Here is a 27,190-nt window from a genome sequence, read left to right on the forward strand (position 1 = left end):
CTACTCAACTAGTCAACCCAGCTAACAGGACTAAGCATTTCCCCAACTCTTCATGGAGCCAATAACAAATCAAATTAAGATATCTTGCCGGTAAACTGACTACTGACATAAATCTCCATGAAAATCCATACCTCTAAAGACAAGAAACCTGCAGCATCGGCCAAACTTAATTCTGAAAAAGTAACAGCAAGGGTGTGATCTACTCGGGCTTTGGTTCATCCCATGTCCTATGGGGGTATGGCGGGAGTATTTAAATACACAGCACAAGTCCCTCTTTCCAGTGCAGGAAACATGTAGGCCAGCGGTAAAATTGACTTTTTCCTTTAGATTCTAGACATGACGTAATAATTAGGTGGTTACAAATAGCCTATGTATCAATTCGATAATTTATCAATAGCTCATCTACCGATCAATAGTTATTCCATAAATTAGCTACTTATATTTGCATCCTATCAAGCTCCCATTAAAGTTTATGCAGGCTAGAATCTTGTAGTGAAAAGTAACACAAATAGGGTGGTAAAAGACTACATATTAGCCAATAGTAGATGCAAAAGGACTTTCTTAACAGCGACAGATACTATGTTCCTACAAACTTTGTCCCTCTTCACTTTAACAGCCCCAGTTTACAAGACAACAGAAAAGTTAGATAAAAGGGATTCAGAGAGAGAAAATTAGCTTCATTTATTGATCTTGAAGGCGGTGGTGAAATACCATTTTGTTGGAGATTAAAAAATAAGAGACCATGTTGCTGAACAAGTCCCATGCGTAAACTGAAGCACCAAAGACTGGAAATGGTTAAACGATGGTGGAATATGGAGAGGAATAATATATGCCTCCTCGGATTCTCTCTTTCTGGGAATGGTCAGAGAATTAGAAGGGAATCATTAAAAGAAATTGCTAGTCAAAACTTGTGACGAATTTTGTAAAGGCTTTCCGAATCCCATGGCTAGAAGCGTAAGTTTGTTTTCCATCAAAAGTGGTTCAAAGTAAACCCCAAATTTGGTTGTTATTTGACTTGGCAAGCAGCTAGTGAGGCTCTTCACATATAATACATACTATTGGGACCAGGAAGACTAAGTTTGTGCTTTACTGTTCACCATCAAGCATTTTAACAATCTGTTACTTCATTAAATGTGGTTTTTTTTATAATAAAAAATATTTTAAATATTTAATAGCTTTTAATTAAAATAAGCGGACTAGTAATCCATTCACAACAAAATACTATACAAGACCCTAGTTCTATCAATAATCCACAAGATCCCAATGCCATGAACCACCACTCCAAAATATTATGTCTCTCTTGCCAAGAAACTATCCAAGATCAAATAAATCTTGTGTTGATTTCGGCAACATCAAAACCAATCTCAGTTCTTCTAAAGAACTCGCCCACAATCACTCATGAATGGACAATGAATCAACATATGATCCTGCATCTCCCTATCAATCCGACACAACACACCAGTTTGGGCACTAAGCATACGTGGGCTCTCTCTTTTGCATAATCTCCAAAGTCGTCAACTTATTCAGAATCGCTATCCACGAGAATACTTGAATCTGTTGGAACTAAAGCTTTTCATATAACATTGTAAAATGGAAAAGCGGGAAAGCTTATACTCGAAAAGAAAGACTCAAAGAAATATTCGACTGAAAAGAGAGTCAGAGACTTGACGGATCCCCACCCCACACATGGACATCTTCTACCCCTTCAATCAACATGATCCTATTCAACTCTCGTGATAATGCACTCAACATAATAGAAACCATCGAATCTAGGTTTGAATTCCTCCCCGACGACCCCTCCATCCAAACACAATCTAAGGGAACCCACACACCAATTTAAATAATAATAAATAAATAAACAAGGCAGACCTTAGGTAATCGGTTGTATTTTCTACAAGTCCTCGACCAACAAAATAGCGTTCCTGAGGTTGGTATAGGAGTTATAAAGCAGAAGACTGATGATCATTACAAGATCAAACTACAAAGGAAACAGTAAATACCTCATAAATCCACTTGAAAAATTGGAAAAAGGACTGATCAGACATTTCAGAGAGTCTGTGACATGAAGGCAGTTTGAGCAGCATTGCAAAAAGGATGCGCAGACCAGCATATACACCCAATACAAGTACATAAATACGAAAATATGGTGAATCTGATGTGTTTTTATTTCTTTCCTCCAAAAGTTTCCTGAAAATTAACATTATTAAATGAGTTGCTGGTGAAGGACGCAGTAAAAACCTAACAACAAAAATCAAGAGTATTCACTCACAGATACATATATAGCACAAATACAGAGCTGAAGCCACACCAAAAAAATCTGATAACAAGCCTTGATATAGCCATGCCTCTGGCAGAAGTATAAGCCCCAAACATTAAGACAACATCCAAACAACCTAAATGTCAAAAAACAAAGGTTGTTTAGAAATCAGAGTATATGTAAGCTGAGGAAGAGAAATGCAAGTTCAGAATATCAAAGACAATGAAATGGCAAAATATAATTGCTTACTCTCAAAAAAATTCATGAAAGCAAATGTCGGTCCAATGCTAAGCAAAGTTTTGAAGGTATTGAGATTAACTTTCCCATTATTGAAACCTATAATAGCAAGGGCCTGAAAAAAAAAGGCGAAATTAACCAAAGAAGAGGTGGGTTGTATATCAAGCATCAGCATGTCATTTGATGGAGAGCAATGAATAAACTTAGAGAATTACCTGAAACATTATGATCAAAAATATCCACAAACGATGAAAACTCCGATAAAGATGAAGAAAAGTCCGATGCTCGACAAATGAACTTTTACCCGTCTGATTTTTAAAAAGTATCAAAATTAAAAACAGAGTACAGGAAAAGCAGAAACAAATGTTCGATTTACATTTCACACATCAACATATAATCAAGCAAAGAGAGAGAACTGAAAAAATATTAATCAAAACCAACCCTTTTTCCTTTTTTAGTCGGCTTCAAAAGAAATGGTGAATCCTTATTCATAGGCCAACCCAACTCAAAGCATGTAGGTGACCTACATAAGCAATATGAATGAAATAAACAAGATAAAAGAAAATCCAAGAAGCAAATATATATGTGTGTGTGTGTATTCATACACACACACATATGTATATACACACACACACACACCAAAAATATTCATTGAAGTCATCATAATTCCGCCATTTTGAATGTGCAGCTTTCCCATTATTGTTCCTGTCAGCTTCCTGTAAAAGAAAAAGTAATTTTGAGAGGCACACGAAAGAAAAAAGAAAAATTATAGAAAGAAATTTTGAGAATTAAATTTTCTTTGATAAAATCAGGAATCATCGTGAGTGGTTAGTCAATCAAATCGATATTATTCAATAATAACTAACCACCAAAATTTTACTGAAGATTTGAGAAATCAGTATCATTCAAGAACTGAGGTAGATAATAAATATTATGATTTCGAGAAAAACACCCCTCGGCTTTTATGTTCTGGTGCAATAGCTACATGTCAGGCAAGCCATGTGGGATAAAATCATTAACGCATATACCAAACACCAAATATACTTACTGCAAGCATTGTCTGATAAATGGGAAGGATACAACGTTCTAGAAAGGAAATAGAGCCACTTTCACTTGTACAACTTGCAGCATTAGTTGCATCCCCGTGATCCAAGATTGTATCCAATTCCCTCGCCATCTAGATAAACCAAGTACAGATATGAAGACTGAATTAATTAACAATTTAAATTCATAGCCAGGTATTTTTAATATAATTTTTAGCCAACGTAAACCAAAAAATGCATCAATAAGTTTAATATACTAGCAAATAAAACAAAATTTGAATTCGTAAACTATAAAAATAATTATTTCATTTCCTATATACATAACAACAACAACAACAAAAAGTTGGACATTGTGCTAATTTAAAGTACAAAAAGGATCTATGAAAAAAATAATCAAATTGACAAACATAACCAACAAAGGAGGAGACACTTCACAACACAGTACATAAGAATACAAGATCACTGTTACTCATAAAATTTGCTAACCATGGACATCAACGACATACATGGTGGAATATATAGCAGATGCATTCAGGCAGAAAGCGGACATTTGCAGCTTCACCCCATATACAGAAGTAGAGGGAAATTAGGAAAAGCTTCTTGTCCCTATTAATAGCTTCCAAACTGTAGCAAGTAAATTGAGCAGAAATTAAATTGTATCAGATATTTGTAAATTATTATAAGATATCAGGATGTCGTAGTAACAACCTATTCCATACGAGTCGAATCCTCAGGTATCTACACCATTTGATATAATTATCCAGAACTTTCAGGAAGACCTCTCTTACAGCTTTTTCATCTAGTTTCTGAAGGCAAATCATACACACACACAGATATTAATATTTGTCATCCACGACATGATATATCATTGACCAAATTATGAATGAGTTCGTACAGAACACCATAATAACCAGTAAAAACTAATGGTGCCACTCACTGGATCAGTCTCAACTGGGATGCCTAGTCGGGACTGAGCATTTACTAAAGCAAGAACAACATGCTCACGCTGGTTCCTTACATTGTCTTTCTGGAATAAGCAAGGACTTAAATTAATTAAAGGAAGAACAAAAAATGAATATCATCATGAAACAAGAAGTCATAGGCAATCATATTAGTCAATAAGTCACATATCTAGTTAGCTGCCTGCGAGGAGCGCATTCACAGGAAAATATTCTAAATAACTAAGACCACATAAATATTTACATTTTGATTTAGTCAATAAAGGGCTAAAAAAGCAATTCGAATAAAAAACTATGAGAAAATTACTAAAAACCCATTCCCCCAAATTTTCATACCAAAAAAGTAAAAACACATTTGATCAAAATCTATAATTTTCTTCCTACATCACCCTTGATAGATATGCTTGCAAATTAAATTTTGTCCAAAAACACAATAATTTTATAAACAAATATTTTAATTGTAATCATAATAAAACAATGTAAATATATATTTAAATATTTATCAATTTTAATTACAACATAAAACTTTTGATACAAAACTTAATAATGACATTAAAGTTTAACTAAATTAAATCAAACTTATAAGTTATAAGACATTAACTTATTTCCTTAATTATATTTTTTACCAAAACACATAAAAAGTTAATTAGAAATGTCATAGGTAATATGTTGAAGGGGTAGATGATGTTCGAGTCTGGGTTACAGATCCGTCGGGTTTCTTTTCAGTCAAATCTTTCTTTTCGAGCAGCAGCTATCCTACTTTTCCATTTTACAATATTATTTGGAAAGCTCCAGTTCCAAAAAAGATTCAAGTATTCTCGTGGACAATAATTCTGGCCAAGTTACTAACCTCGAAGATTATGCAAAAGAGATGGTCCACGTGTTCTATGTGCCCAAATTGGTGTGTGTTGTGTTGAAATGATAGGGAGACGCAGGATTATATGTTGATTCATTGCACATTCACGAGTGGGTTGTGGGCGAGAGCTTTAGAAGAACTGAGATTGGTTTGGGTGGTGCCAAAATCAACGCAACAATTATTCGATTCAAATCTTGGACAGTATCTTGGCAAGAGAGACGGAATTTTTTGGAAAGTGGTGGATCAAGGCATATGTTGGTCTGTGTGGATAAAGAGAAATAGAAGAATTTTTGACAACGTAGAAGATGTGACGGAAGATTGCTAGAAAAAGATCAAGATCAAAATATCCACTCGGATTGAATATCATGTAAACTTTCAGAATATCTCAATCTCATATTTAATGAGAGGTTGAGCTCTTATGTATTATTGATAGGGCTAAGGTCTTGTCCAGCATTTTGTCGTAAGTGGATTTCCAGTCCACTTATCGTAATTAAAAGCTATTAAGTATTTAATAAAATATTGTTTCTTATCAAAAATAATGTCTTAGATAAAAAAATTATCCAAATAGAAATATTTTTTTTTATTTGAAACAATTAAAAAATTTTATGAATATTTACTTTTACATATATTTATATATAGTCGTCCCATAAACTTTAACTGGAATAAAAAAAATAAAAATTGAATTATATTTTAAATAATACTAAAATTTTTAAGTAATATATTAAATGTTGATGGAAATTTAGGAAGAGATAATATTAGATTTTGAATAAATGGGCTTCTTGGCATAAAAATTGAGTAAAATAAGTGTTTCAAATAAAATTTTTATTTCATGCTTTTTTTAACATGAAATTCTGTAGAGTGACATTGCTAGAGTTTTGCAAAAATTGATCGGCTCGCCAAACTTTTAACTTAAACCTCAAAAATTGCAAGATTTTAGTATCATATACACCCTATTCCTCCGACCGACAAAGGTAAAAAGGGACTCAGAAGAGAGACAAAACCTGAAAACCGAACACATATTCCAACAGGTCAAACATGTCCAAATCTCGCTGTCCACGAACATCAAAATCAGCTGGAAGTCGAGGAAAGTGGTCAGAATATCTGATTGCTGACATGGCAGCCCTGACCTGCACAGATTATCAGCAAACCAAATCTGAACACATCAAGAATACTCTTAGAAGTCTCAAGAGAATTTCGTGAAAGCAAAATTAAAAACACAAAAAAGTAAGATTGTGAGTAATCGAAAAATATTCACTTCACAGAAACACAAGGTCTTACCTTATGATATCAGTTGTAAAACCAAAAGAGCACAAAATCATTCTATAAATTTCAAAGAGCACTTTTGACTTCATGTATAGAAATGCTGATTAAATCAGGTAAGTGGCAGATTTATCTATCTCTATCTCTATTCTATATTAAGGCTGAGTGCCTTAGACCGACATTTTGGTAGGATGGTGAGTCTTTTCTTTCCCCTTTTTGTATTTTTTCCCCAATTTATGTATTTACTATATTGCCCCAACCATTTTACCTTATTTGACAATTTTGATAATTATCATGTTCCCTCTTATGATAATTTTTATATAAAAGTTGAATAAACCGAAAGATGATTTTGTTACAAAAAAACGGACTACAGAAGCATGCAACGCGTGCACTGGGGTGCTAGTTTATATAATCAGGTATTAACTTACCTCTGGAAAGTATCCAATAGCATTGGTTAGAGATTGTGCTTCCAGAGGAACAATATTGTATGGGATGAGTTCTGCTGACATAGTTGCATCTGACTTTTTTATCCTTCTCAACTGGAACAACAATTCCAAGAAAGCAAGTTTAGAGAAAATAAATTGTCTATGAAGGAGTGCTTTACCAAGGCGCAAAACAATTAAAGAAGCAAAGCAGTCAGAAACATATATCAAGATGAAGTTTAAGAAACTGGGGGAAAAGGCAAGGGAATACCTCATCCGTGATCAGCCTTCCCACTCCATCTGCAGGCACATCTTTGCTAAGTGACTCCATCACCTCAACCAAAGCCCTCAGAGTAGCAAATACTCTTTTCATTTCCGAGAATCTAAGTTCCAAACTACAACAGGTAGAGAAACCAGAGAAGCTGTAAGGACGCTTCATAACGGCACCATCTTCTGATAAATATCAAGTAGCAGAAAGGAGGTAAAATGGATGGTGTCTGCCCTTGCAAAACTATGGTTTAGAAAAAGTATGTTGAAATAGATTTGATTTAATCGAAATGGCTACACACAGAGAAGATACAGAAAATTTTAATCAGTGCCAGGAGTGCACAAAAGTTTTGGTGACTGCGTTGCAAATGTCAGGTGAAGTAACTGAGCAAAAATCAAAATGAGTCGAAGGTGTAAGAAACCAAATTTCATCTTTCATAAAGCAGGCAGAATATTTATAAATATATATTCCAACATGTTGTGCATCTATAGTTTCACCAAAGACAGCATATTGACATTGCAAGGGGAATTCCAAGAGAAGAAACATGAAGAAATACAAAGAATTCAGAGAACGCACATGTACAGTGGTAAAACGATAATATCAAGAGAATTTCACCTTTTGAAAGGGGAAAAATGCTATAAAGAAGACGTCTTTTATTGTACAATATCATCTCATGCAGAAATATACTGAATTAATTATATCACACAATAGATAAATATTTTTCAATGAGGGCATTTAAAATGTGAAAATATTTGGGAAGTGGTTATAGTTAAAAAGAAAAAATAATAAATGCAGGGAGATGCAGAATTGGCAAAAATGAGTTCCTGGGAAAATTGAAAAGGAGACTACAATATTTGTCTTCATTTTCGGAAGCAGAAAAGAGAAATTAGGAATAGAATCCACGTTTGTAATGTCATTGATCACATGTTAACGACATGGCCAAGGATAAACAAGCAATAATGAAACAAATCAGAAAAGAAACCCACTCTCCAATGTTAGCACTAAAATTTCCAGATTCGCGCCATCTTTTTTCCTCATTCTGGATGTCGTCCACTTTGTGACGCCTCTTATACTGCTGATAAAAGTCCCACAAGAGTTCGACATCACGATTACGATCTATTCGAGCACCATCCTTTTTGGCAAGCTTTTGCTGCAGCCAATGGTGAAGAACAAAGTTAAAACTTTACTTCTCAAAGAAGAGTGCCAAGTACAACATGAAACTGAAGTCTTGATAATCACATATGACTATCAAAATAAATTATAGCAGTGTTTCATATCAATAAGATGTGAATAGCACAAAACAAATACAATATACTCCTATGACATGATTTCTAATACTCAAAACTTGCAACCAAGGCTATCAAAGAACAAGTGATAAATGAATATGCTATTGTACCTTGATGACAGACATTAAACCGGTCTTGAACTGAAGAACACCCCTACCTTCACTGTCAGGGTCCAATTTCTGAGCCATACTGTATGCCTGCTCACATACTTCAGCACAGAAAGTAAAGGCATGATTAAATAAACTTTAGATTGTTGAAGCAGATACCTGAACTTAACATAAAAATAAAAAAGAACGAAAAGAATAGATATCACAGAAAATAAATCGATTTCACAAAAAATTGCATTCATGGAAGAATATCTGAAACCATTTTGGAACAGCTCATCAAGCAAAGTCAGCCAGGACATCAAGCATGAGATATTAACATCAAATCAAGAACTCGTCGGCAAAGTACATTTCACATTTTTGCAATAATATCTTGCAGTAGAAATTATGCAGCACTACGTAGAAACACTTAGACAAAAAGGTGATTTTTTCTATAATTTATGTTTGGAACTAGGACATTTAAAAACATCGAAAAGATATCTCCAAGAAAATCACAAAAACAAAATAGGATCACCGATCACCATCAGAGCAAGACATCAAATTAGACCATAAACCTGTAGGTGTAGAAGTGGATCATTTGGAACCAATCTTCATTTTGTATTTAACTATTTGATGTTTGGAACAAGGACATCAAAAAATCGCCTTAAAGATATCTCCAACAAAATCACCAAAAACAATTTAGGATCAACATCAGACCAAAACATCAAATTTGACTATAAAACAGGTAGGAGTAGAAGAGGATCACTTGGGAACAATCTACATTTTCTAATTATTACAGGAGACAGTTTTTGCTGAGTCTGAAATATGAAAGTGTCCTACGGGCTACATTTTTTGAGAAAATAAAAAATGAATGAGTTGATTAACTAATTCGGGAAAGCGAAGCAATGATGATTCATCACACTGCAAGCAAGGAAACATACAAGCATTTATTAATGATTGAAGTTCCCACATCGTGGAGAACTTTATTTTTGCGAAGTGACAAAATCTGCAAAAAAATTGCAGGTGGAAGCCATTATATTAGACCTTGCTTTGGGCCTTACTCTGAGCTCAGAGCATCACAGTTATGGATAGAATGGGAATCAAATTGATGGAACTACTTCCAGTTCTTATGTATCAATATGGGGTGGTGAAAAGTAAACAATCAGACCTTTTTTCTAGACAAATGATAAAACATTAAGCAAGAAAGGCGAAAAAAGAATTTACAATGAATTGTTGGAAATATATGCTCAATAATTCATCCTACTACAAATGCAGCAAGGATACACAGAATATGATCCCACTCAAAGTGTTCTCATGAGATATTTCAAAAACACCAGGGCCAAAAAAAAATTAATAAGAATTGCCACCAGCCCACAACTGCCATTGTGACTGGTAAGTGGTAACATGATCGATATAATCCCAACTTTTTTATCAAGCGCACACACAAAACAAACACGTCCATTAGCAGCATTAGTGTGAAAACATAAGCACTTCAATAAATTTCTCCGTTAAATTAAAGACAAATCAATAAGGAACTATATATCCATAGATTTATCACAAGCATCCAGTAAACTCTGCTGCACATATACATCAACACCACACAACCATCAAGTCCTTGATTCCAAAGCACGCACCTTGGTACACCTTAAAGGCTCAAAGCCATTAAACCAAGTCCTCAATGCGGGAATTGAGAATCCAATGTGAATCACAACATATTCCTTCACATTTTCTTGTACGAATGAATCTCTATTTTATCGTTGATCTACATTTTATATTAGACATATTTTTTTCTGATAGGAAACATAACTATTATAAAATAAATTAGTGTTGTTACATAAGAAGCGGATGAGTAGTCCGCATATTGAAAAAACTAGTACATTGTCGTCAAGACATTAAAAACTTCCAATCCCTAACAACGTCTGATATCGATAAATGATTGAAATCTTTGATCTTTGTCGTTGAACCCGCAACTCGGAATTTGTTGATCTCCCAAACTTCGTTGATATTGGTGTGCTTATCGTTGAAAATTTTGTTATTTCTTTCAAGTCGGATCGTCCAAAACGTGAAGTGAACTATTTTTTTTTTTTGATAGGAAACATTATTTTATTATTAATATAGTAAAAAGGATTACATCAGTGGACTAGAAGTTCACTGTCCTAATCTAGTAAACAATAGCACGATTAGTTTATTGATACACATAATCCCATTGTCTTATCAAATCGAAAATCGAAACATTCTTGAAATCTTTGTGAATTCCGATCCAATTGTAAACGGTAATCCTGATCTTCTCCTAGCACTTGTCAATATTTGCATCTTTTCCTTCGAAGATTATTTGGTTTCTTTCCAACCAAACCGTCCAACATATGCAATGAACCACGACTTGCCAAAATAGTCTTCCTCTCTTGCCCGTGGTTTGTCCCAAATCCATACCGAATAATTCTTTTGTTGTTTTAGGTATCACCCAAACCAACCGCATCTCTTGCAACGCTTTATTCCACAATGATAACGAGAATGAACAATGGATGAGAAGATGGTCCTGAGACTCTATATCATTCCTGCATAGAACACACCAATTGGGGCACAAAGCAATTCCGGGGCATTTTTTTTTAATCATCTCCGAGGTAGGCAACTTACCCAAAGCGATTGTCCAAGAAAAAAACTGAATCTTGGTAGGTACAGGGACTTTCCAAATAGCCTCGAAAAATTGGAATTTTGGATAAGAATGATATGAGAAGAAAGACTCGTAAAATGATCTAACTGAAAACATACCCGACGAATCCCCGTTCCACTGAATAAAATCGTCCACCCCCTGAACTAATCTAACCGATTCTAAGACTTCTAATAGCCCTGACAACTCATCCATCTCCTCATCTCTCACCCCCCTTCGAAAATGAAAATCCCAAGAATAGTTGTCTGTGTCATAATCAATTTGTGCAAAATATGAAATAGGCAAATTGTGAAAAGATGATAGCTGAAATATTGCTGGGAAACAAACTTTGAACAAACAGGCCCCCAACCAATTATCTTCCCAGAATCTGACCTTATTCCCTCCTCTCACCTTAACTGAAATCTTATTCTTAAAAGTTGGGTATATCTTGGAAATAAACTTCCAAGGGCATCAAAACGAAACATTTCTTGCCAACCCCGCATCCCACCCATTTTCTTGTAACCCATATTTACTAACAATAATCTTTTTCCACAATGTCCCATCTTCTTCGAAAAATCTCCACCACCACTTCCCAAGCAGGGCTGTATTTTTTAATCTGATTTTTGCAATTCCCAGTCCTCCTCTTTCCTTTGTTTTACAAACATGATCCCATGCGGCCAAATGTATGTGGCTGTCTCCATCTGCTCCGTCCCATAAAAAGTTCCTTGATATCTTATCCATCGAATCCTCAACACTTTTTGGGACCTTGAATAAAGACATGTAATATATCGGGATGGAATTCAAAACCGAAAATATCAACGTCAATCTTGCCCCTCTAGACAAAAATGCCTTCTTCCAAGTAGCCAATTTTCTGGACATTTTAGCAACCACCGGCTGCCAGAATGATTGTTGCAATGGGTTGCCTCCCAAAGGTACACCCAAGTATGTAATAGGCCATGTCTCTTTACCACATCCCAATTGTCTAGCTAACCTATCAACTTCTACATGTTCACGGTTTATTCCCAACAACGCACTCTTTTCCCAATTGATTTTCAAACCCGACATATCACAAAAAAAACTCACCACTTGTACCATGAATATTATGTGATCATCATCCTGTGAGAAAAATAGTGTGTCGTCCGCAAATTGGATGTGAGATATCTGGATCTTTTCTTTGCCGACCTCTATCCCCTTTATTAGGTTCGATTCCTTAGCTTTGTCTATCAATCTTCCCAACACATCGACGACCAAATTGAATAGGAACGGAGAAAATGGATCTCCTTGACGTAGACCTTTGAAAGCCCTAAATTTTCCTCTCGGCCTTCCATTGATCATAACTGAAAATGATACGTTCGATATACATCCTCTCATCCAAGATCTCCATCTATTTCCAAACCCCTTCTTCATTAAAACGAAATCCAAAAAGTCCCAACTCACGTTATCGTAAGCCTTCTCAAAATCCACTTTCAAAACCCATCCTTTTTTTTTCTTAATCCTTGCCTCTTCAAGCAACTCGTTCGCTATAAGACCACAGTCTAGAATTTGTCTACCTTCAACAAATGCATTTTGCGATTCTGAAACTGTCTCCGCCATCACTTTTTTCATCCTCTCTGTTAAGACTTTCGAAATTATCTTATATAAGCTTGTTATTATACTGATCGGTCTGAAATCCTTCACTTTGTACGAGTCGACTTTCTTTCTAATCAAGCATATATAAGTCTCGTTGGTTATTCCGTTTATGATGCCACTCTGAAAAAACTCATCAAAAACCAACATAAGATCTGATTTGACAATTTCCCAACATTCTTGGAAAAAAGCCAAAGTAAATCCATCAGCTCCCGGGCTCTTGTTTCCATCGCACTTGAAGACTGCTTCCTTCACCTCGTCTTCGGTAAATTTATTTTCCAGCTGTCGACTCATCTCCGCTTCTATTGGACACCATTCCACGCCTTCAATACCCCAACATCTCGCATCCGGCTTACTGTACAGTCCCTTGTAGAATTCTGAGATTATTGAAACAATCTCATCCTCACATGTTGTAATGGAACCATCATTTCTTTCGAGTCTTTCAATGGTTGACTTACTCTTACGTTGGTTAAGAAGGGAGTGAAAGAATTTTGTATTTTGATCCCCTTCTTTGAACCATTTTATCTTGCTTTTTTGATAATTTATTTGATTCTTCCTTCTTGTCAACTCTTCGAACATCAATTTCGCTTCTTTTCTCTCGGTCACTATGCCTTCTGAAGCCCTCCCCTCACCCTCCAATTTGTCAATTCTGCTGATTTTGTTTTATAAGTCTGCTAATTTCATTTCCAGCATTCCATATACCTCTTTGTTCCACTTTTTGATGTCACCCTTAACTGACTTTAGTTTCATCATGAGTCTATATCCCGCCCATCCTTGTGTATTCGAATTGTTCCACCACGATTGTGTCAAAATTTTGAAGCTTTTGTCCCTTAACCACACGTTCTCAAATCTGAAAGGTGTAGGGCCCCACTTATTTTTTGCCAAATCAAAAACCAGAGGGAAATGATCCGAAGTGATTCTCGGTAAGATTGATTGTCTGTAGAATGGGTAAATTTCGGTCCATCCCACCGTGAACATAAATCTATCTAATCGGCAACAAATGGGTGAAGACCTGAGATTCGACCAAATGAATTTTCCATTCATTAAAGGTGGATCACATAACTGAAGTTCCTGTATCAAGCTATCAAAACAGTGCATACTCGATGTCATTGAGCAGCTATTAATTTTCTCTTGAATTGACCTTACTACATTGAAATCTCCCCCCAAGCACCATCTATCTCCGCATATTACCCTCAGCCCTGCAAGCTCATCCCAAAAATTATTTCTTAAACTTGGTTGACATGGCCCGTAAACAGCTGTAAACCACCAGTCGTGTTGTGCATCTTTTTGAATGTGAATCGAAACAGAGAAATCCCCGATCAAATTATCCTTGACCATAATAACTCTTGGATCCCACATAATGAGAATCCCCCCTGATCTACCCACTGCAGGTAAGGTTACCCATTCCACAAATCTCGACTTCCATAGAGTTGAAATTAATCTCCTGTCCACCACTTCTTTTTTTGTTTCCTGCAGAATTATTAAATCTGGTTTTTCTTTGACGATTACGGCTCGTATCAATCCCCTTCGTGTGGCTGATCCACTCCCCCTAGAAGTGAACTATCACATACCAGAATTTCTTAACTCTTAACCCCGATAAGATACAAGGCTCAAGAATGAACATATCTCGTGCCCTTTGCGGAAATACCCAATAACATCCTAGTTCTTGCATCACCATAGACCATAAACTTCGTGAGAAAGAGCAGTGTATCAACAAATGATCCTGAGTCTCTTCGTGATCCTGACACAACGTACACCAATGCGGACTTAAAGCACAAGTTGGCCATCTTCTTTGCACCGAATCAGATGTTGGAAGTTTTCCCAAAGCCACCATCCACGAGAAAATTTGAATCTTTTGTGGGATAGGTACTTTCCAAATATGATCGTGGCAGGCGAAGGAAGGAGATATATGAACTGGAAAGAAAGACTCGTAAAAAGATCTGACTGAGAATAAGCCCATAGAATCCCCCAACCAAACCCTGAAATCCTCTGAACCCACCTGTAACCTTACCGTATCTAAAACACCCACAAGAGAAGCAATATTGTTTCAATAACTATGATAAGAATATTGTTTCAATAACTATGATAAGAATATTGTTTCAATAACTATGATAAGAATATTGTTTCAATAACTATGATAAGAATTTCTTACTTCCACCTTCTTTTATCAAGGTCAACTCTAGTTGAAACGATAACAAATGAAACCAAGTGAATAAATTTCTTGTTTTTTTTTTTTTATCAGAAACATAAATATATATAATTTAAGAATTTTCTTAATACAATAGAAGCGGATGAGTGATCCGCGAAACGCAAAAACAACAAAGATAAGACAATCTTCAAAGCATTACAAACTTCCAATCCCTAACAACATCTGAAATCGAAAGATGGTGAAATTCTTTAACCCTTGTGATTGTAGTCGCCACTCTGAACTTAATGAGCTCCCATACTACGCTGGCGTCTGCTTGTGTGTCGTTAAAGATTCTGTTGTTCCTCTCTAGCCATATGCTCCAAAATAAGAAATGAATCATAACATACCATAGAATGCTAGCTCTGCTCCCCGTAGAGAGACTTGGATCGATGATGAACATGTCTCTAGCCCTCTGTGGAAACACCCATTGAAATCTGAGCTCTTGCGTAACCATTGTCCACAAACGGCGTGAGTACGAACAGTGTAATAGTAAATGATCCTGAGTCTCTTCATTGCCTTGGCATAACGTGCACCAATGAGGGCGTAAAGCACACGTTGGCCATCTTCTTTGCACTGAATCCGCTGTAGGTAATTTACCCAACGCCACAATCCACGAGAACATTTGAACCTTTTGTGGGACAGGAACTTTCCAAATATGATCGTTACTAGGAAAAGTAGGAAAGTTTTGGATAGGGAAGAAGGAATCGTAAAAAGATTTGACCGAAAACAAACCCGAAGACTCCCCCAACCAAACCCTGTAATCCTCCACGTCTAACTGAACCCTGACCGTATCTAACACACCCGCAAGAATAACAAACTCTTCCAACTCTAAGTCATTTAGATTTCTCCTAAAACACACATCCCACCGATAAGTGTGTCCGCCCTCAGCACTGACCACCTCTAAGAAGCTCAAAATAGGTTTGTTTGACACAGTACATATTCTATACAAAGAAGGGAAACGATCTTTGAGCGAAATACCCACTCCCCCCACACGTCCTCCCAAAACCGAATGTAGTTGCCCCCTCTCAAAACCGAACCCCACATAAGATGAATTGCCGGGAAAGTACGAGAAATGAATTTCAAAGGGATTCTGAAAGTAACATTCGTGGCCAAACCCAAATCCCACCCATTGTCTTGAAGTCCATAAATGCTTTTTATCACCTTTATCCATAATTAAGTTCTCACGAACATAATTTATGTCACGATACTCACAAAAAATATAATAGTTTATTTTAATGGCAAACTCAAGTTAATAATGAGGAACGAAAAAATAGATTTGAGTCATAGTTATAAAAGGCGTGCGTCTGGCTGAACCTGTGAAACCCAGCACAGCACTTTGAACAGGTGTGCGCCTTCACGCGCCTCTGCCTAGGCGCGGTGCTGCTGGAAGGCGCGCGATATAATACATATATAATATAAAATAATTCAGGCCCAACAATAAACAAATCCCAATAACAAAGTCCGGATAAGAATATTTGCCCAGTAGAAATGGAAATTACATTCGTCCCTAATTAATGTTTTAAAAAACCGTGCAATCTGCATGCATACGTTTCATCTCCCTCACGACCTCGCTCAAATTTTTTCTGCGTCTCTGTCTCTGCGTCTGCAATCTGCATCTCCCTCTGCTGACGAGCGTTCCAATCAAGGTAAATTTCTAGCCCCATTAACATATCGTGCTTCATCAAAAATCATAACACCAGCCACCAATATCAATTTCCATTGCTCCCCGGATGATTGGATTCATCATTCATAATATAGTTATATCATATATGGGCAAAACACCAGTTCAACATCTTGTGACATTGAACGTGCTGCAAAATATGAAGTATGAACAACCTGAATTTACTTGAATACGGGGCAGTCATCTTTTGTATTCTTCAGAAGTAACTTACTGGATTGAAATCAAAGTTGTTTCCGTCAAAATTCACAGTTGTTAATGGTTATTGTATTTCAGCAATATATTTATATTTTATACTTTGTATCTATAATTTTAATTTTGTATCTCAGCAATTTACAGCAGAATTCAAGAATAAGGTATGTTCTTGCTGATAAAAATGTCAAATTCTGAATCGCAAGCCCTTTGGAAAGATCCAACATGGATTTATACAATATCAAAAGACCCCAAAAATATCAACAAAGTGAATTGCAATTTTTGTGAGAAAACAACTAATGATGGGATTTATCGACATAACCAACATCTTGTTAGAGGCAATAGGAATACGAAAACTTGCTCAAAATTTCTAGAGCACGTGAAAGAATAAATCGTTTCTTATATGACAAAAAGAAAGAAATGAAAAATCAAATGAATGTGATATCTCACTTCGATGAAGTTGTAGAACAACGAGAATATTTGGAAGTCGAAGAAGATGTCCCGGCAAAAGGGAAACGACCTATATCAGCTTCATTTGGTCAGCGTTCTAATCTTGCACCTGATTTTCATGGGAAGTTAGATTTATATTTCCGACAAGATGATGATGAGTTTGTACAGCAAGGAAAGAAAAAATATGCAAAGGCGGTGAAGTTGTGTGATGAAAATAAGGCGAGGGAGAATGTGGTGCAAAGGTTCACTAAATGGATGTATGATGCAGGTATTCCATTAAATGTCGTGAATTATGATAGTTTTAAACTATTTATTGAAGTTTTTGGACAATTTGGTTGTGGAATAAAGCCCCCTACTTATCATGAAGTTAGAGTTACATGCTTAAAAAAGGAATTACAACATACAAAAATAATATTGAAATAATACATGGAAGTCCATGTTAAATATGGATGCACTTTGATGGCAGATTAGTGGACTGATAGAAACAATAAGACTTTGATTCATTTTTGGTAAATGGTCCAACAAGGACTATGTTTATAGGATCTGTGGATCCGTCGAGCTATTCTCACACGGGTGCGAAACTGTTTGATTTGTTTGACAAATATGTGCAACAAATTGGGGCAAAGAATGTTGTTCAAATTGTTACTGATGGTGCGAATGAAAATATTTTAGCTGGTGTGGTTTTAATTTTTAAATTCTAATATCAGTTATACCACTCTATACAAAATTATTATACTATTTAAATTCAAGTTCTAACTTCTAACGTGTGATTTATATATTGTATTTAAATTTTAATGAACGGGACATCGTTTGGAAGTACATTATACTCACTTCTATTTTTTTTTTTGATAAGAAACATAATAATATTATTAATATGTGATTGTTTCCATTACATGAAGTGGACTAGTGGTCCACTACCGAGAAAGAGAAAACCATTCAATTAACAATACACGTAAGTCCAATCTCGTAGAAGATCAAGTATCGATAAGCCCTAAAACTCTTTATTAGATCCAATCCAGTTTGATATTTTGATCTTGATTTTTTCCCAACATTCTTCTGTGATGTCTTCCAATTCTTCAAAAATTCTTCTATTTCTCTCTAACCAGATTGCCCAACAAATTCCATGAATCACCACTCTCCAAAAAATTTTACCTCTTTTGCCGAGCATTTGTCCAAGATCCGTATTAATCGACCCCTTCCACCAATCTTACCCTCTCCAAAATGCCTAAAAACGAAGACAACTAAATGATCTCCTCCTCTCGGAGAGATCTTTGGACATGCAAATCCCAAGAAAAATCATGTGACGAGGTATCAAATGCAACAAAATAAGATATAGGCAAATTACAAACCGAAGAAATCTGAAATAGAGAAGGAAACAAGTCCCGGAAAGGTAAATCCCCCCACCAAATATCCTCCCAAAACCTGATTTTTGTACCCCCCCGAGCCACTAATCTCAGTAGTCGGTGATAAGTCGGGTAAGATCTAGAGATGAACTTCCACGGACATCTGGACGTCACATTCGTAGCCAACCCCGCATCCCATCCATTTTCTTGTAACCCATACTTACTCTTTATTATTCTTTTCCACAACGGCTCATTTTCAACGTTAAACCTCCACCACCATTTTCCCAATAACTCTTTATTTCTCGAACAAATATTCCCGATACCTAAGCCAACTTTCTCTTTCGATCTACAAACTTGTTCCCACCCAACCATATGACAATGTGGTTCACCCTCATTTCCGTACCACAGAAAATCTCTCATTATTTTCTCCATCGCCCCCGCTACTCTTTTTGGTACCTTGAAGAGGGACAAGAAGTATATAGGCAAAGCATTCAATACAGCAGCAATCAATGTTACTCTTCCTCCTTTGGACAAAAAAGCCTTTTTCCAAGTTGCAAATTTTCTAGTTATCTTAATCATGATAGGTTCCCAAAACGACACTTTTAGAGGGTTACCCCCTAGAGGGACTCCCAAGTATTTTATTGGCAATTGATCCCTACGACAACCAATCCTCTGAGCTATCTCTTCCTCTTCTACTTCTTCTTGATTTAAATCCAATAAAGCACTCTTGTCCCAATTGATCCTTAATCCTGACATATCACAAAACGACTTCACGACTTGCACCAATAAGCTTGTGTGTTCCTCCCTCTTGACAAAAAACAATGTATCATCCGCAAAATGGATATGCGATACTTCCACCTTTTCTCGACCGACTTCAAACCATTGGATTAAGTTCGCCTATTTTGCTTTGTCAATCAAGCTTCCCAAAACGTCCACTACCATATTGAACAAAAATGGTGATAAAGGATCTCCCTGTCTAAGCCCTCTGTATGCATTAAATTTCCCTCACTTATATTGGTCTCAAAGCACTGCTCATTGTTTAGATTTGATGCTTGACGATTTTCGTTCATCACTTGAAGAAGGTATATGAAAAGACAATGATGGTTAATATACATATATAGAGTGAGAGAGAATTCACGAGACAGAAAGATATGGTTAGAGCAGGAAAAACTCGTTTTCCAACTGCTTTTTTGACTTTAAAATTGTTTCAAAATGCAAAAGCACAAGGCAAGTTTGAGAAAAATGTTTACATCTGAGAAATAGACCACTAGTAGATTTGCAAAGAAGGCCCCGAATAAACGGGCAGCAGAGATTATACTATGCCGTCATTTTGGAATACGGTTGTTTATACTGTTAAAGTGGGTGGTCCTGTGGTGAAAGTTATTCGATTGGTTGACGGGGAAAAAAACCTCCAATAAGCTATATTTACGAGGTAATGAATCGGGCTAAAGAAGTTATTACTGACACATTTGATCACAAGGCGGGTAAGTGCAAAGATATTTTTTATATAATTGATCATAGATGGACGAAACAATTCCATAGATTTTATATGTTGGGCATTTCTTAAACCCAGAGTTCTTTTATTTGGATTCTAATATATAAAACGACAATGAAGTTGTATTGGGTTTGTATAAATGTATCGCTAGGATGTGTGAAACTGATGAGCTACATGATAAGATCATAGATCAGTTGACAATGTACAAAAAGACAGAAAGACTTTTTGGAATGCACGCGGCAGTTAGACAAAGAAACAAAAAATCAGCAAATAATCGATATTTTTATTTTTATTATATGATAATTGATATGTAATAGTTTTGATGTTCAATTTTTTATTTTATTTCAAAATTACAAGCGTAATGTTGGTTGACTTATGGGTTTTCGACACCCGAATTGCAAGTGTTCACCGTGAAAATTCTTAGCCTTACTTGTAGCTCATCAGCTTGTTAACAAAATAGGAGTGTCTTTGAACATGTGTCATAAGTATTAGTATTTAATGAAATATTAAATAAATTTATTATTTTAAAGTTAAAGTTAGTTTTTATCAAACATGTGAAGCTCCATTCCAAAAGAAAAATAGAATGAAGAAAAAAGTTGAATAATTTGGTATATATCAAGTATAATAGGGCTTTGAGGCGTCGATATGATATGCGTGGTACGATTGATTCTATTTCTTTGGCTTATATAGATGATAGTAATGAATGATTGATGTAATGACATGAATCCTTATTTTAAATTAAGTATTAATTAAGATATGATTAAAGAGTTGTTAATTAACCATTATTAAGGAATTGATAATTCGGGATCAACTTGTTGGGATCCACCGAATTTAAAATGGACCACCATATCTACTTCATATTACATTATACCAAGAAATCCAACCAGATGAATGAGATTATAACACGTGACAGATAAGATTGATTTCGGATCTTCTGAACTAGTCCAAATGCAGCCTATAAATGGAAGCTGATTTCATTTGTTTCCTGCACCGCTTTCCCTCAGCTATTCTCTCTCTCGAGTTTTCGTCATATATCTTAAATTTTCTAGCAAGTTTCTAGGGCTGCTTAGTGTCGGAAAGCTTTGGAGCTAGTGTCGACTCGAGGAGAGGTCAGTAAACATTCTCACTTCTGATATCTCCAAGTTTTGTCACCAGACATCATCAACGGGCTGACGACGGACAAATGTATAATCTTAAAACCTTAAACAGTGATTTAAGAATCATTAGCAAGAATTATGAAGCATGTTTGGTAATTCAAGATATGACTTATTTCATTATGTTGGTATTGTCTAGGTTCAGACGAGTAAATTTTCTGTCAGATTGTTTTAGTAAGGTACGTGATGTATTGACTGAGATATCCAAGCGTAATATACACACTTATATGCTACATATTTATTTGTTGCATGACACATGTTTTAATGATTTGTCATATTATGCATGACACGTCACGTTGGGCCTGATATCTTTTGAGATATACCTCGTTCGTCGGGGCCGCGCAGCCCTGTTCTGTGTTGTGGATGGTTGGGCATCGAGAGCTACAGTGTCCAACGGGACCCGCGCGCTCTTATGACCATGGACATTGTAGGTTCACATCTTGATGATGAGTATGGAAGCCAAAAGATGCCTAGGGCAGATCAGAGACTACACACGCAGACGCCTCTAGACTAAGCATGAGATTCTTAACTTGATCTTTGATATCCGAGCATATTGCATTTCACAAGCATCATATTAGTTTGTATACTCGTACTGGGCGATTTTCGCTAACGTCTTTGTTTTCATCTTGGGCACCCAATTCCACGGGGCAGGTCTTAGGTTGGACAGTTCAGACGGCAGGGCAGTGGCTAGAGCAGTCGGGTTTTAGGTGGTGATCCAGTGGAAGTTTTATTTGGTTTCTCGTATTCTCATGCAGGATTATGTTTTCGATATGGATGCATTAACGTTTAAGAGTGGTGATCAAGTTATTTGATTTCCGTTATTTAATTGTTATTATCAAGTTTAAATTTTGCATGCTTATTAGTCTGTTTCAATGTTGTAAATGGCGGGAGGCAGTGGCGGGCCGGTCTACCGCCCAACCGCCTAGGCGTTGAATTTTTTAAATAATTTTTATAGATAATCATATATAACTAACAATGCGATATAATCACAAATAGTCATCATTTTTTTATGTAAGATATGTAATTAAATAATGTTTGAACATAAAGAAGCTTCATACAATAAAACATCATCTAGATGATGTGCAAATAAATATATAAACTCCTCAATGGATGCTATAGGACATGCTTCAACTTGTTCTACGATCGCAATATGATGTTTCATCCTATAAACTCCTCTTCTAATAAGCCTCTTACACAACTTCCATGTGATCCAATATCTTTTCTCTTTATTATACAACACCTCATATTCCCAAACAATATCATTAGACTTTGGCTTAAATTCCAACTCCGGTTGTTTATTTTTTTCCGTCATTCATCTTCAACAATAAATCAATAATAATACGAAAAAAAAAACAAAATTGATTTTAGAAATCACAAAATCTGAAATATTATAAAAATATATATGTTAAATAATAAATACACAATGCCTAACCTAAAGCTTCTTGCTACTGGCGGCAGCAACAGGCGGCGGCGGCGGACAGTTTGTGTGGTGGGCTCACTGGTTGATAGTGAGAAGGAGTAAGAACCAAAAGTTAAAAAAATAATGGGGTGTAATTTAAAATTTAAATAACTGGGATTTTGAATTTTAAAATTTCTTGATTTTGACGAGGTTTTAAAATTTGTTGACTACAACTTAGAATGTTGACTGCCACATCTGAATCGCCTGGCCCGCCTCCACCGCCCTCGACCGCCAGCCCACCGCCGTATAGCTTGGACCGCCTAAAACAGCTGCCTCGTGCGTAGGCGGGGCGGTCAAGGATGTTAAGTAGTGGCTCGGATAAGGGCGCTACAGTTGATTATGGGTGGACTAAATAATAATAGTAATGGCGAAAATGATCTCGTGTTTGATTATGATAGTTTGACTTGGGATAAAGTTCGACGAGCTTCTGGGGTTGATGAAGATGCCTATGATTTTAGATCTCGGGGTCCATCCTCTACAAAAGAAGCAAGAACCGGTACGAGTAAGTTAAATACGTATAAAACAATATCTAATATCCATCGTTATATTAATGAAGAGGAAGAATTAATTTTGGTGAAACCGATGAGGATTCAGAAGTATACAAATCCGGAGCTTCAGCTTCTGGAGATGATCATGATGATGATACAGTTGAGTATGATGAATTTGATGATTTAGATTTCTGAAGTTTTTTCCTTAATATACTATGATGCACTTATCACTTCCTAATGAAGTTTACATTATGGGAGTTTTTTTTTTGTTATGATTTATGTTACAATATTAATGGATTTTTATTTATATATATGGTTTTAAATTCATTTATATATTTTGAATTTTAAATTTGTGTCAGGTGCATTTTACTTCGATAAAACGTGCGCTTCGCCTTGCGTCTCATGACCCAAGACCCCCTAACGCTTTAGTGCGCTTTGCGCCTCAAATAACTACGATTCCAGTGACGTAATGGCTAGGGATTTAATCATTCCAACTATAAGATCAAATAAAGAAAATAATATTAATTTCAGCTTTCAAACGTAAATCGTAATCTTCTCGAATTTTCTCCATTTGGCTGCTTCCATCTCCTTTCTGCCCTCATCATTTGGAATGCACTCCAATTAATTCACCTATATACTCGAACTTAACTAGTAACACTGCTACTCTCTCATCAAATTTAGTGGAAATATCAAGAATGTGGGTCATGGCTGCCAAAACACATCATGCTCCAATTAGCAACTATTTGCTATCTCCGAGGACTCCATGAAAAAAATATTTGATGATTCTAGAACAGAAACTAATGTTGAAACCATCTAAATCTCTACCACTCAACAATTCATGAAATTTATTCAGTTTTTTCCCATACTTTGGCTAAAATGCACATCTATGTATGTTCTGTTCCATTGAAAATTTATTGGGGTGATATTTTTCACAATGAAAATTTTGACACGAGTTTGAATTACTTGTTTGGGACAGAGTTCGATAAAGTCGATCTCCAGCTAAGGCCCCAGACTAAAGTACAATTGGGGTACTTGAACTCGAACATTTGAACGTGGCAAAGCACCAGGTCCAATCCAACTAATAATTTAGAAATAGTGGCTGTTGGCATAGACCGTTTGAGCCCCTATTAACATAACAAAAAACAGAAACAAAAACAAAATCAAAAAAAACAAGTGTCTTTACGTAGCATAACAGCAGGTCTAAATGCAAATAAAAACAATATTTCAGCTCCTCGAACAATTTTATCACGCACATACGCTGCTTCAACAAAGGATATGATAGCACCTTAGTCGAAACAATAAGTATATAAAGAAACTAGCAGCTAATAGATGCTAACTACATTTTAACTTACTTATTCTAGCAACATTTGGATCCTGAGATTGAATCTCATCGGCCGCCTGCAGAATTGCATCAATATTAGTGGTCCGCTGAAGCGAATCGGGAACGGAGCCTGCAATTCCACTGGAGGTCCGCCCGTGGCCATGCCCAGTAGTCCGCAGCTGCTCTCTCCGCAGCGCAGCAGTCACCAATCTGTTCCAGTTATCAAAAACCCCAGCCATAATCTACGATATGCGAAGAAAACAATTCAAAAATCACGTCAGATCTAGTTGAATTTGGGGTATTGAGGGGTTTGGGACGAAATATTCCACGCGTATTGTAAGTTTCGTTTTGCAACTCGTAAAGACGTGAAGCCGGGGAGCGTGGTTTTCAATTTCTGTATCGTGGACTTGAATATGATGGTTTCAGGAAGGTTTAGTTCTTCCAGAGCATGGTACAATATTAACAGCGTGCAGCACCACGCGTTCTATTGGAGCAGGGAATTCGGACATTTACTTAATGCTTAATTAATTAATCAATTATTACATATGAATATGAGAAGACTTTGGTTGAGTTGCCGTGATATTTAGTTTTGATCTTTTCAGTCAATCGGTCCAAACCAAACCCACTGAATCTGAAAAGCCGAAATAGAACATATTCGAATTTTTCTATACCAACAGAACTGACCAATAAGTTATGAAATAAATTATAATGATTTAGAATTTATAATAATAAAATTATTCCTTTGTTTAAAACTATAATTTTTTTCTAATATATTTTTGAAGTCTGAGACAAAAAAAAATTGTAAAATTTCGGTCCAATAATAACTATATATATGAAAATATTGATTTAATTGTTGTAACCGATTATTTAATTGTTGTAACCGATTTTTTACACAAAGCCGAAATAGAACCGATTAAACTGATTTGACCAATATTTTAAAAAAAAAAAGAATGATTGAACTGATCAAACCAAAATTTCGATTTTGATCTATTTAATCAATTTCTCAGTTTAACCAAGAATTTACAGAACCATGTCTTTTTTATTTATCTGTTACTCTTGAAAACGTTTGGGTTGTAAGAAAAAAATTAAAAATTATAAAACTCTATGATTTTATTATTATTATTAACGAGTGTAGGGTTTTTTGTTTTAACGTAAGATCGAACACATGCATCTTCCTGTTGAAAGAAATTTATTTCGTAGTATAACTATACCACTAGAGTTGTTGAATAAAGTTTAGATAAACTTGATTTAGTTATTTGATTTTCTTTAGTGTTATTTTAACCCTTTTATGACTGGGGTTTTGTTTCATACTCAAATATTTAAATTTAACGATGTTTTTTAATGACACTCTCACATTAAATTTACATTCCTTGATATTTTTTCACATGATTTGCATGTGAGAATGTTTTTTTCAAAAAAATTAAAATATATTAAAATCAACCAGCTACACTATCTTTGTGCATATATACACATAAAGACAGTGGCATTGAATAAAAAAAATGCATGTCCTTGATTGCATGGAGTGCAATTTTTGCAAGAGCATGAACTATCTCATTAGCCGATCTTGAGCAATGTTTAACTGCTTTTCCATTCCAGAATTCACACACAATTTGTATTAGTTCCGAAATTGGATCTTCAGATAATCTTAATACAATGTGGTTATCAGTTATATGGACGATATTAACATGTTTTTGTGGTGGGCCATTGGTTAATTGCATCACTGTACCCTCCAATCTTATGGAAGACATATCTAAGGATGTTTCAAATATGAACCTTTGCAATGTCATTTCTGAAGTCAATTTGGTTTGATCGAATCCAAGGGAGTGGTGGAATAATACTGTTGTCACACGCCATGTTTGCTCTGATAAGTACATATTTGCAACTCTGGATGAATCAGATAATGGTGAGAAATTGTTTATGGGGAACTATGCGACCTCAAATATCAAGGGACAAGGGAAGTGATCTTGAACATGATGTACGGGAAATATATGACTCAACAATGTGCTATTTGTATCAGAGGTTCGAAAAAATAAAGTATCTGGTCTACTTCAAACAAGCATGATTTTCTTATTATCTTTGATTCAGATAAGGTTTTTTGTAAGGCTTGAGATTATTAGTCTTCATTGATGTGAGACTCGGAAGATATGAGTATGCATGATATAAAATGAGAAGCACTAAGTGAGATGGGAATAGGAAAGACATGGAAAAAGATAAGAAAATATTCAAATAGTTGTGAAGGGCCGAAGCTATGACGCACATGCGCGAAGAAATGCGTGCATATGCGCGACACGTCCAGAAACATTGGCGCACATGCGCGAGATAAGGCGCGCATATGCGCGACACTCCAGAGACTTTGGCGAACATGCGTGAGATGAGTAGGTCTCGCGCATATGCGCGGGTGATGTCGCGCATATGCGCGAGACGTGTTGCTTGAAAATGATAACACTTGTCCTTACCATGCAATATAAGGGATATGTG

General features: G+C 35.8%; 1 protein-coding gene across 2 annotated transcripts in view; it reads right to left on the reverse strand.

Annotated features, from left to right (window-relative positions):
• The window catches only part of LOC142540908 (callose synthase 10-like), a 72,305-nt gene extending 47,145 nt beyond the window's left edge, over nucleotides 1-25,160 (reverse strand). Inside the window, exons 1-17 of one of the 2 annotated variants that reach the window (XR_012819182.1) lie at nucleotides 24,744-25,160; nucleotides 8,699-8,796; nucleotides 8,289-8,452; nucleotides 7,306-7,429; nucleotides 7,041-7,151; nucleotides 6,354-6,479; nucleotides 4,475-4,564; nucleotides 4,246-4,343; nucleotides 4,044-4,161; nucleotides 3,543-3,671; nucleotides 3,134-3,210; nucleotides 2,936-3,017; nucleotides 2,710-2,802; nucleotides 2,507-2,609; nucleotides 2,270-2,393; nucleotides 2,001-2,187; nucleotides 1,870-1,922 (exon numbers count right to left, since the gene is read on the reverse strand). Coding sequence is in view for 1 of the 2 variants with exons in the window: in XM_075647371.1 (XP_075503486.1) it covers nucleotides 1,870-1,922; nucleotides 2,001-2,187; nucleotides 2,270-2,393; nucleotides 2,507-2,609; nucleotides 2,710-2,802; nucleotides 2,936-3,017; nucleotides 3,134-3,210; nucleotides 3,543-3,671; nucleotides 4,044-4,161; nucleotides 4,246-4,343; nucleotides 4,475-4,564; nucleotides 6,354-6,479; nucleotides 7,041-7,151; nucleotides 7,306-7,429; nucleotides 8,289-8,452; nucleotides 8,699-8,796; nucleotides 24,744-24,951 (1,985 nt within the window). In the remaining variant the exon portion in view is untranslated. The remainder of the gene's footprint in view (nucleotides 1-1,869; nucleotides 1,923-2,000; nucleotides 2,188-2,269; nucleotides 2,394-2,506; nucleotides 2,610-2,709; nucleotides 2,803-2,935; nucleotides 3,018-3,133; nucleotides 3,211-3,542; nucleotides 3,672-4,043; nucleotides 4,162-4,245; nucleotides 4,344-4,474; nucleotides 4,565-6,353; nucleotides 6,480-7,040; nucleotides 7,152-7,305; nucleotides 7,430-8,288; nucleotides 8,453-8,698; nucleotides 8,797-24,743) is intronic. The other variant, XM_075647371.1, reaches the window with a different exon arrangement.
• Between the last annotated feature and the right edge of the window lie 2,030 nt (nucleotides 25,161-27,190).

This window comes from Primulina tabacum, chromosome 3 (assembly GCF_025594145.1).
Source record: "Primulina tabacum isolate GXHZ01 chromosome 3, ASM2559414v2, whole genome shotgun sequence".
Classification (NCBI taxonomy): Eukaryota; Viridiplantae; Streptophyta; class Magnoliopsida; order Lamiales; family Gesneriaceae; genus Primulina; species Primulina tabacum.